Genomic DNA, 12,128 nt, shown 5'->3' with positions numbered 1-12,128 from the left:
TTGAACCGCCAGCCTTCTGGTTAGCAGTCAAGTGCCTTAGGCACTATGCTACCAGGATACCTTAGACTTCAAAGAGACATATTGGCTCTTCAGCACTTGAAAGAGGTCTTTTGCAGCAGATTTGCCCAGTGCAATACATCATCTGATGTCTTGCTGCTCCTTCCATTGGTGTTGATTGTTAGAACCAAGTAATATGAAATCTTTAACAAGTTCAATCTTTTCTCCGTTTGTTGTGATGCTGCTTATTGGTGCATTTGTGAGGATTTTAATTTTCTTTATGTTGAGATATAATCCATACTGCAGACTGAAGTCTTTAATCTTCATCAGTAAGTGCTTCAAGTCATCCTCACTTTCAGCAAGGAAAGTTGTGTTGCAGTGTATCGCAGGTTGTTAATGAGTCTTCCTCCAATCCTGATGCCATGTTCTTTTTCATATAGTTCAGCTTCTTGGATTATTTGCTCAGCATACAGATTGAATAACTATGGTGAAAGGATACAACCCTGACACACTCCCTTCCTGATTTTAAACCATGCAGTATCCCCTTGTTGTGTTAGAACGACAGCCTCCTGGTCTATTTACAGATTCCAGATGAACACAAGTGTTCTGAAATTCCTATTCTTAATGTTATCCATAATTTCTTATGATCCACAAAATCGAATGCTTTTGCATAGTCAGTAAAACACAAGTAAATAACTTTCTGGTGTTCTTTGCTTTCAGCCAAGATCCATCTGACATCAGCAATGATATCCCTTGTTCCATGTCTTCTTCTGAATCTGGCTTGCATTTCTGGAAGTTCTCTGGCAATATACTGCTGCAACCATTTCTTAATTATCTTCAGTAAGATTTTACTTGCGTATGATATTAATGATGTTTGATAATTTCCGCAATCCATGGGATCACCTTTCTTTGAAATGGGTACAAATATGGATCTCTTCCAGTCAGTTGTCTTGGTAGCTGTCTGCCAAATCTCTTGGCATACCTGAGTGAGTGCCTTCAGTCTGACATCCGTTTTTTGAAACATCTCAGTGGATATTCTGTAAATTCCTGGGGCCTCGTTCGTTGTCAGTTCCTTTAGTACAGCTTGGACTTCTTCCTTCAGTACCATTGGTTCTTGATAACATGCCACCTCCTGCAGTAGATGAACATTGACTGATTCTTTTTGTTACAGTGACTCTGTGTATCTTCCATCTTCTTTTGATGTTTCCTGCATCATTCTATATATTGCTTTTAGAATCTTTCAGTATTGCAACTTGAGGCTTGAATTTTTTCTTCAGTTCTTTCAGCTTGAGAAATGCTGAGTGTGTTCGTACCTTTTGGTTTTCTAACTCCAGGTCTTTGCACATTTCATTAGAATTATTGACTCTGTCTTCTTGAGTTGCTCTTTGAAATCTGTTCAGCTCTTTTATCTTGTAATTTCTTCCATTTGCTTTAGCTACTTTCCATTCAAGGTCAAGTTTCAGAGCCTCTTCTGACATCCATTTTGGTCTTCTCTTCCTTTCCTGTCCTTTTAATGACCTTTTGCTTTCTTCTTGGATGATGTTCTTGATGTTCTCCCACAATTGCTCTGGTTTTTGGTCATTGGTGTTCAATGCATCAAATCTAGTCTTTAGATGGTCTCTAAATTCAGGAGGGATATAATCAAGATCATATTTTGGCTCTTGTGGATTTGTTTTAATTATCTTCACCTTCAGCTTGAACTTGCATATGAACAACTGATGGTCTGTTCCACAGTCACTTCCTGGTCTTGTTTTGGCTGAAGATACTGAACTTCTCCATCACCTCTTTCCACAGATATAGTCAGTCTGATTCCTGTGTATTCCATTTGGTGAAGTCCACGTGTATAGCCACCATTTGTGTTGTTGAAAAAAGGTATTTGCAGTAAATAAGTTGTTGGTCTTGCAAAATTCATGCTATCTCCAGCATTATTTCTACCACCAAGGCCATATTTTCCAACTACCGGTGATTCTTCTTTGTTACCAACTTGCATTCTAGTCACCAGTGATAATCAGCACATCCTGATTGCATGTTTGGTCAATTTCAGACTGCAGAAGTTGGAAAAAATCTTTAATTTCCTCATCTTTGGTTTGGTGGTTGGTACGTAAACTTGAATAATAGTAGTATTAACTGGTGGGAGCTGTGGTGGCATAGTGCCTAAGGCATTTGACAACTAACCAGAAGCTGGCGGTTCACACCCACCAGCTACTCCTCAGAAGGAAGACTGGGCAATCTACTTCTGTAGAGATACCGCCTCGGAAACCGAAGGAGGGATTGCTATGAGTCAGAATTGACTGGAACACAGTGAGTTTGGTTTGGTTTTTCGGAGTATTAACTGGTCTTCCCTGTAGGTGTATGGATATTATCCTATCACTGACAGCACTGTACTTTAGGATAAATCTTGAAACATTCTTTGTGACGATGAATGCCACACCATTCTTCTTTAATTTGTCATTCCTGGCATAGTAGATAATATGGTTGTCTGATTCAAAATGGCCAAAGCTAGTCCATTTCAGTTAGTAATACCTGGGATATTGATCTTTATGCATTCTGTTTCATTTTTGACAACTTCCAATTTTCCTAGATCCATACTTCGTACATGCCATGTTCCGATTATTAATGGACATTTGCAGCTGTTTCTTCCCATTTTGAGTCGTGCCACATCAGCAAATGGAGGTCATGAAAGCTTTACTCCATTCACATCATTAAGGACGGCTGTACTCCGAGGAGGCAGCTCTTCTCCAGTAGTATTTTGAGTGGCTTCTGACCTGAGGGGCTCATCTTCAGGCACTATATCAGATAGCGTTTCAGGGCTATTCATGAAGTTTTCCAGTAATATATCAGACAGTGTTTCACTGCTATTCATAAGGTTTTCACTGCCCAGTTCTTTGAGAAGTGGATGGCCCCTTCCTTCTTCCAAGTCTGTCTTAGCCTGGAAGCTCTGCTGAAACCTGTCCCCAGTGAGTGACCCTGCTGTTATTTGAAATACCCGTGGCATAGCCTCCAGCCTCACAGCAACACACAAGCCACCATAGTATGACAAACTGACAGATAAGTGGTGGCATAAAATCCTAGTAAATAGCAAATTATTTGTTCTCATCTTACCAATGCCCATGGAGATTTGGAGTCCTTTGAAACATGACTAATTAATAAGTTGGGATTGATAACTGACTTTACTTAAACTCATGCCTATTTTTAAGCTTGTAGTGCATAGTACCAGTTATTTTATATGGCTTCTGTCTGTGGCCTCTACATGAGAAGTCAAAACTGGTAGCACCTCGATTGAATTTGGCCTGCAGACATGTTTTGTTTGGTATGTAAAGTGTTTTGTAAAAACTGACTATGTCACTCTTTTTTTTTTAATGGAAGATTTACACAAAAATCCAGATTCTGGCTTCTCTTGAAAAAATAAGAAGTCCCAGTGACACTGGGTCTGAAATTTCACATGGTAAAAATACCCTCTTGTACTCTTTTCACTCTGACTCTGTTCTCTCATTTTGACCATCCCCACTTCCTATTTTGTTTCTACTCAGACTCCTTCACTGATTCATAGTGCTTGTTCTCTGCATTCACCATTCCTTCCCTTCATGAACAAGGGTGATTCAAAGTTCTTTGTGTAACGTGATGAAATCTTGCTGTAGCTCCTTTTGCTGCAATGTGGCATTGAGTAAGGCTACATTAGACTTACTCCTAAATTTTATCAGAAAGCTTCTCCCATGCCCTTAAAAGAGCTCTGTGAGAGATTTTCCTAGAGTTGAGTTTTAGTGTACAAATCAGAGTCAGGACCTTGATCAGAAATTCTAACTTCATTAAGGCAGAAACAGATGTAATATTTTATATACTCCTTCCTTAGTAGGACTTGGGCATGGAGAATAAGCAAACAACTGCAACAAGTATAAAAAACAGGAAAGTTTGGTATTAAGAAGATTGAGCTTATTAGGAGATAAGTTGGAAAAGAACTTTTTAGATTTATTGGTATTATTATATCATAAATAATTGTATATGTGAGTTTAATTAGAGTATATATAAACATGCTGAAACATTTTTATCTCTAGTGAGAACATAAACTTGAAGACAGTCAAAAAAGAGAATGAAGACCTTCAAAGTAAGGATGAAGATGAGGTAGAGGAGGAGGAGGTGGAGGAGGATTATGATGAAGATGATGATTGGGACTGGGACTATGGAGTTGGGAAACTCACAAAGGGTTATGTGTCCAATGGAATTAACCCACAGGTATTTTATATAAATGGTCCTATATATCTTTAGGTTGTCTGTTATGTCTTTTTTTTAAAAAAAGATTTTCATTGAGGCTTGTTCATTCATGTGGTTATATAGTGACTGAAATACTTTCCACTGGTTACATAGCCCTGTCGCTCCAGCCTTTATTCTTTTTTATTCTTTGTCCTTTCTGTATTTCTGATAATTTTCTGAGTATAGATTCTTTCCATAATCTATTAATTTATAAAGTTACTTAAAGTGTCACAGAATTAAAACCTTAAAAATGCATAGGAGAAGACACAAATAGTTTACTACAAATGGTTGAGAAACATGGAGAAAAAGTTCAACCTCATTAGTAATTAAAGAAATGCAGATTAAATCTAGAGATAGCTTCTGTGAAACTGATACAGAATATGTAGTTGATAACCAAGTAAGTAAGTATAAATGTGATAAAAGCTTACAAACCATTGACTCAGCAATTCTTCTAGGAGTCTGTCATGAGTTAGTTACAAGAATGATCACATCAAGTTTTGTTTATAGTGGAGGAACATTGGAAATAACCCAAAGTTCCAGCAATTGCAATTTACTATGAGACTGATTGTTCACTCGCTGGGATATTATAGAGTCATAAAGTGTATTACAATTGAAGACTTAATGAAAATATGTTTATCATATTTTCATCAGGTACCATGTACAAAAAGCAAGTTACCAAACCATGTAGAACCTCCTTCTCAAACTGGAAGTACTAAGTGTGTCAGGGGTTCACAGAGCCAGAAGATTGTTAGAGAATCTTTCTGGAGCATGAAGGTTATTGGAAAATATGGAGGGAAAAAAAACAATATTCCTTTGGTCTTAAAATAGCTTTATCATGGACTAGAATGCATGAATTTTTAAAATAAGGAAATTTCACACCTAGTTGTGATCATGTTTTGGTAACCCCTCCATTGATTTCTTGGTGAGACTGAGTAATTTCAAAAGAAAGTGTCGTCCTTTTAAAAAAAACAAAAGGACTGGAATATGTTTGTGTGTATTTAGATTTTAACTATCATGTATTTGGGAGCTCTGGTGGCATAGTGCCTAAGGCACTTGACTGCTAACCAGAAAGCTGGCGGTTCAAACCTACCAGCCACTCCTGGGAAGGAAGATGGGGCAATCTACTTCCATAGTGATACTGCCTCAGAAACCCAAGGAGGGGTCACTATGAGTCTGGGCTGACTCAACGGCACATAACAACAACAACAATAGTGTATTTAATTATAGGCAATTGATTTTCGTTTCAATTATTTTTTTTTAATCTGTGTTTTCTACCATGAACATACATAATTTTGATTTTAGAAATATTTAAAAGTTAAATTTAATACAGATATTTAAAAAGTTCTGTACAAAGAAGAAGGAACTCAGCCTCAGAGTTCCACGTTGAGATAACGGATTGAACCAGTAGTTATTTTTGGCCCTGAATGTTGTTTCACTTTCTTCTGTTTTTGCCATTACTTTAGTTTGTGCATAGCGCCAGTGTAAGTACTGAAGCCTCATTCTTAACTCTTTCCCTTTCCCATTCTAGATCCAAAATAAAATTCTAAGAACCAGTTTAATGTTGGTCTTAACTCTTTATTATATACTTGGCAGGAGGTTGAAAATGGCAATTCTTTGTTTTAAATCTGTAAACCAGTCAAATTAGAAAAATGCATTTAATTTTAACTTCTTAAATTTATAATAATGAGGAACACATTGTAGATAACTGTATGAAATTCCCCAAATTACACTCTTTGTTCTAGCCAGTGACTTCAAACTATTCCTATTTCAAATGCCTTTTTCAAAAAATTGTAAGCGAGTACGATTGATTCTTTCCTAGGCTACTCCTAAATATTGGTGCTTTAATAGTTAAATATGATTGTGGGAAAAAAACGTGATGATAAACTTTAGGTTTTTATTTGCAGCTGTTGCTTTAGACTAACTATTTCTTTTAGGCAAATCGACAGACTTCTAACAACAATTCTGCCAAAATGTCTACCCCAGCAGATAAAGTCTTACGGAAATTTGAGAATAAAATTAATCTAGGTGAGTTTATAAAACAAGTTAACCTCACTTGTTTATATTTGAGAAAATTCTTCAAAAACCATGAAGTGTTATTAAATTTTTATTAACAAATGAATATAGTCAAGTGTTGCTGACTGAATAATGGTACTTAGAGAAGAAAACTTTTAGTGATTTTAAAAAGGTGGCTTCAAGGAAATTCGTAAGTTTATGCTTTGATTGTTTAATTTTCTCATCTGTTGTAGGAATGTGAAGTAACAGATACTCATTCGACTTACTGCCTACTTTTTTAAATTTTGTGATAGTACCATTTTAGACTGTTGTTGTTGTTGTTATGTGCCGTTGAATTGGACCCAACTCATAGAGACCCCTCTTCGAGTTTCCGAGGCAGTATCACTACGAAAGTAGATTGCCCACCCTTCCTTCCGAGGAGTGGCTAGTGGGTTTGAACCACCAGCCTTCTGGTTAGCAGTCAGGTGCCTTAGGCACTATGCTACCAGAGCTCCTTCATCTTAGGCTAGGATGTTGAAAATACTAGAATATAGTTTTATTTTGTTTTACTAGAGACTTTTCGTGTAGATGTGAGCTGTTAAATTAACACATGCAAGGGATCAAAATGTTGATTTAAACCCTCATTCCTTGGAAAATCCAAGGTCATCTTTCTTTGGTATATCTAGACTACTCAAAAGCTATCAACAAATAATTGAATTAATGAGTGAAAGTATTGTGCAGTACTTCATTGCCTATAAGGAACCTATAATTTGAAATGAAACTGAAGTTTATAGTATTAAGCTTGGAATTCAGGCAGTTATTATCTTAACTGGTTATACAAAATTTTAATAAGTGTCTGAAATTTGCTGTTTGTAGCTATAATATTTTGAAGGGATTTCTTCTAGATTTCTGTGGCTCAGAAATAACAGTTGTCATGATGAAAGTAACACAAGCAACCCTTACTAAGCAAATACAAGTTTGTGTTTATCTTCAAAACATTAAAAATTTTAGTACCAAAATATATCCTGTGTTTAATAAAAATATAGAAAAGAAGGAGGAGGGGTAAAGTATCCTATTACTCAGAAACTATTAATGTCTGTTTGTCTTACATATTGCTTATATCTTTTTTTTTTTTTAATTTTTAGATAAGCTAAATGTTACTGATTCTGTCATAAATAAAGTTGCTGAAAAGTCTCGACAAAAGGAAGCAGATATGTAAGTACTCTTTGAACTATAAAACATGGCCCATAGATGCTAGTTCTAGGCAAATCTAGTAGCATACTGGTCATAGTTCTTTGTAAGGATGTTCATTTTTATATGAAATCAATTCTTTTTTGTTTTTTAAGTGCCTTTGCCTTTGTAAGTTGAAAATATTAAATGAGTCATCTTAAGAAATACACAGTAAAGCTATAGTGTCAATGAAATTCAAGGAGGGGTTCGCTTGAGGATAGCAGTGTGTACATTTCACTTTAAAATGTTAGAGTGTAAAAATATTCCCTTCTTAGAATTTATTAAAAATTGTTCCCTTCTATGTGTATTTTTAAAAACTCAAGGGAAAATGAAAACTAAATAATGATGTAACTGAGAACTGCTTCCCTTTACACTTCTGTTCTTAAAGCCAATTGTTTTAAGTCTAGCTGGCTTACGTGCTGATAACTCTGAGGCATTAACAATCTATTATAGAAAATGTTAATTAAGACCATATAATTAGCAGTGTTAGAACTGAAGTTAAAAACTAATTTTCATCTGATTTATTGCTGTGTCTAAGAAATACCAACTTTCAAAGAAATGCCATAGTAATTTATTTCACTGAGATTTCTGTTTGAATTAATTGTACTTTGCAACAGTCTTTGTTTAGCTTAGTATGCTAGATTGTCACCTAGTAAGTTAGCTGAAGCTAATCAGAATCTGCATTTTGATGCCAAACTCAGAAACAGTCATGAAATGATTAAAAAAAAAAAAAAAAAAACCACAAAAAACTGTGTTTATAGAAAATGACTAAAGAAAAAGCCTTTTAAATGGCTTGACTTCTGTTTGGATAGAATGATAGAATCATTAAAGATTGGAAGGACAGTACAAACAGACTTGATATTTTCTTTTCTCCAGCATAGTTCACTTCAGTCCAGCATCTCTTTTATTTAATGCTTCTTGAATATGTCCTGTTTGCTGGATTGAAATTTCTCTTCCTACTACAAATATGCTCCTTTTTGCCCTAGGGAAGTGAATTTTTTGTTAAGGGGTTATGAAGGAGGTCTCACTGAGTCATGAAGCTATAATAGGATCATGAAATCTGTTATCAGACTACCTACTTAGGAATTTTCTTGGGATGATTTACATTTAGAAGCTTTATATTTTGATTTTTCTCACTATTGAACATGTCAACTATACTTCTTTGTTTTTTGGTTAGGTATCGCATCAAAGATAAGGCAGACAGAGCAACTGTAGAACAGGTACAATTGAAATGTGTCACAAGCTCTTATTTTAAATTAGCTTTTCTTTTTCTCTTTAGTACTTTGCTTTCATCCTTCTTGCTTAATACTATGTTAGCTAAAATTACTCCTTTTTATAGTTTTGAGTTTATAGGCCTGCATTTTACTTTAATATGACTATTAGTAAATAAATTAGAGTTATGGTCCCTCTGTGACCATGTGAAACCACCATGCAATGCTTTCTCTTTGTCAGGGGAAGCAAAAGCAAATATCTGCCTAGGAATTTTTATCTCTAAGTAAGGTCTGCAGGAATTTTGTGAGCTTTCCCAGATGATAGGGTATTTGCCACAAAGCATGGCTGGAGTGGGAGGTGGATGACACAGACAGGAGGAAAGGTAAGGCTGTCAAATTTCCAGTTAGAAATCTTTTCTTATTTTTTTACTGTTTAAAAATTATGCTTGTTTTATTTCTGTTCAAGAATGGGGAAAAATTGGCCCCTGATTATCCCACACAGAATCTCTAGGTGGCATAAGCAGTTAAGGCTTTGACCTTTTGGGATTGGCAGTTTGAATCCACCAAGAGACACCTTGGAAGATAGGCCTGGTGATCTGCTTCTGAAAGCTCACAGCCTTGAAAACCCCATGCATCTGTTATACTCTGCACACATGGGGTTACCATGAGTTAGAACTGACTTGGGGGCAACTAATAACAACTGACCCACATGTCAAGGGTTAAGATTGAATGTTAGCTTTGGCCCAGATTTTTGATGTGAAGAATATGATTTAAAGGGTCAGAACACTTCTATTGCTGCCTCCCTCCCTTCTCCCCTACTCATACACATACTCACAAACACACATTTTGGAATAGTAGCCTCTTCAACCTGCAGACCCTTGGTTTAAGGCACAAGCACCTCTTCTGTCGTCCACCTCAATCCCCAAGACAGTAGCATCTATCTGGAACCCAGAGCCATTTGTACAATTGAAAAATTACACTCTTAGTTGGGCAGCAGCAGAGTGTGGGTTATGTGTCTTCATTTTCTAGAGAGATAAGGCAGCCTTAATTTTCAAAGACCCTAAAATAATTTAGGCATGAAATCCCTTCTTCATCTCTTCCGAAGTTTAATTTTGAATGATAAAGGGCATATCCTGAGTTTTATGCTGTCTTTTTAAAATAAATATTTTTCTGTAAGTTTATTTGCTTATCATATTTCTCTCTTTCCCTTTTGTATTTTAAGCCATTTTGGTCCTTTTCCTTTCTATGGCCCTAACATGCAACTACCAGTTTTGCAGAAGTGCAGGTCTCTACCCAGATCCTTATACCCAACTAACTTACTTCCCTCTCCTTACCTGTACAGTAGAAAAGGGATGGTAGTGGTTTTCTATTCAGTCACTTTATTCTTCTCTAGTTGCAATGGTTGTAGTTTGGTTTTTAGTCCTACAGTCTACCACTGTTTGGACTATAGTATGTTTGGTTTATAATATGTTTGGTTATATTTTAGGGTTCTGGCCTGATCACAGCCACTTCCTTGAAGGATAGACTGTAAAGTATAGTCAGTCTTGACCAGTTTATACTTTCCCTCTCCATTGGTTAAGGCACTCGGACTTGTGTCTCTTAAAACTGCAAGCAAAATAAGTAGCTATTGCTTTAGGGTCAGGAATGGACAAGGTCAGGCTTTAAGTACATTGCCTTCTGTTTCTTAAAGAGGACTTTGGAATCCTTTTTATTCAAAATTGACTGCTCTGATGTTGAAGAATCTTACCAAGATTTAATCATCTGTAGCAGGGGTCTGCAACCTTTTCCTATACGGATCAAATAGTAAATATTTTATGCTTTGTGGGCCACATGCCGTCTTCATTTCATATTCTTCTTTTTCTTTTTTACAACCCTTTAAACATCTAAAAGCCATTCTTTGTTTGAGGGCTGTACATAAGCATGCTGTGGTATGGATTTGGCTTACAAGTTGTAGTGTGCTGACTCCTGGTTCATAGCTGCCTTTCCAGTATGACAGCCACCAGCCACATCTGGCTATTGGGTACTTGGAATGTGGCAAGTTTAAGTTGAGATGCACTTTAAATGTAAAATACACGTCAGACTTTAAAGACTTAGTATAAAAAGTAGAATGTAAAATATGTCCTCAATAACTTCTTACATTGATTACACATTGAAGTGATAATTTTTTAGATAAATTGATTGGGTCAAGTAAAGTATATTAAAATTAATTTCACCTGTTTCTTTTTATTTTTATGTAATGACTAGAAAATTTAAAATAATATGGCTTGCATTATATTCCTATTAGCTAATGTTGCCCTAGAGTTGATTTCTACCTCCCTTGAACCTGGTAAACTTTGGTTTCCCTGACTGAATGAGCTTTTTTGTTGTTGTTGTCTCTGGTTCCTTTGATCTTCATCTGTATTTTATTTGCTAAGTCACAGTGATAGTAACATCATCAGAGTGGCTCTCATTGAGCCAAGCAGGATATTGTAGTGCAGCTTACCTTGCAGTTTACTAATTGTCAGATGTGTTAATGAGAAGTAATTTGGTGCCATCTTTCTGACTTTTTTTTATTGTATGCATTTCTTTTTTAGGTGTTGGATCCCAGAACGCGAATGATTTTATTCAAGATGTTGACTAGAGGCGTCATATCAGAGATAAATGGCTGTATCAGCACAGGAAAAGAAGTGAGCTTTTCTTTGGATGACTGAATTTTCCATGTTAGTTTTCTTATTTCAGATACCAAATGGAACTAAGGCACGTAGTTAAATGAATTGTGCCTTTAAATAGAAAAGGAGTTTAAAAAAAAAATTGGGTCCAGGTGGTTGAAGACAGTGTTTGTACAAGTTGTTTTACTAATATTTGTGTCTAAGTAGAAAAGTTTGCACTTAACTATGCTTTCTGCTACCATTACAATATTGAATCATTGCTCTAACTAGTTATGCTGCCTAACATTTGGTTTAGAGATTACAGTACTATAACCCTGAGTCCTAATCAATAAGTTACTAATGGAAACAGGGGCTTATTGTCTCATTTCTATGAGTTAATGAGTTTTTTCCCATTTTTTTTCTTTACATATATTATTTTTAAATTAGCAACTAATCCTATGAGAAGCAGTTCTCAGTAAAATTCAATTTATAAATCACTAGGTGTAAGAATGTCCTCAGGTATTCTTTATATAAAAAAGGTATGAAACCACCCCTCACACATATATTTAAATTGGATTTTATTATCTATCTATCTATCTATGTATATAAATGGAGCTCTGATAGTGTAGTGTCTAAGGCACTTGACTGCTAACCAGAAGGCTGGTGGTTCAACATAACAACAACAACAAAAGCATATATATAAATATGTGATGTCTTTTTTTCATACCTTTTGGTATGTTGTTTCATATTTTAATTCTTATCTTTAAAAGATATGACATTCTCAAGAAAGTTAAGAAAGTTGAAAGAGGACTGTTCTAAACTC

At 35.7% G+C, this 12,128-nt stretch overlaps 1 protein-coding gene across 1 annotated transcript in view; it reads left to right on the top strand.

The window, feature by feature from the left end:
* Nucleotides 1–12,128, top strand: part of RIOK1 (RIO kinase 1) — a 48,258-nt gene that overhangs the window by 4,804 nt on the left and 31,326 nt on the right. Inside the window, exons 2-6 of the mRNA XM_007935338.1 lie at nucleotides 4,050–4,227; nucleotides 6,180–6,270; nucleotides 7,383–7,452; nucleotides 8,645–8,687; nucleotides 11,252–11,344. Of these exons, the coding sequence (XP_007933529.1) occupies nucleotides 4,050–4,227; nucleotides 6,180–6,270; nucleotides 7,383–7,452; nucleotides 8,645–8,687; nucleotides 11,252–11,344 (475 nt within the window). The remainder of the gene's footprint in view (nucleotides 1–4,049; nucleotides 4,228–6,179; nucleotides 6,271–7,382; nucleotides 7,453–8,644; nucleotides 8,688–11,251; nucleotides 11,345–12,128) is intronic.

Source organism: Orycteropus afer, unplaced genomic scaffold, assembly GCF_000298275.1.
Source record: "Orycteropus afer afer isolate SDZICR_OR568_19922 unplaced genomic scaffold, OryAfe1.0 scaffold00027, whole genome shotgun sequence".
NCBI classification, from domain to species: domain Eukaryota; kingdom Metazoa; phylum Chordata; class Mammalia; order Tubulidentata; family Orycteropodidae; genus Orycteropus; species Orycteropus afer.
Note: the sequence above shows the minus strand (reverse complement) of the source record. Positions and strands in the feature narration are given on the sequence as shown.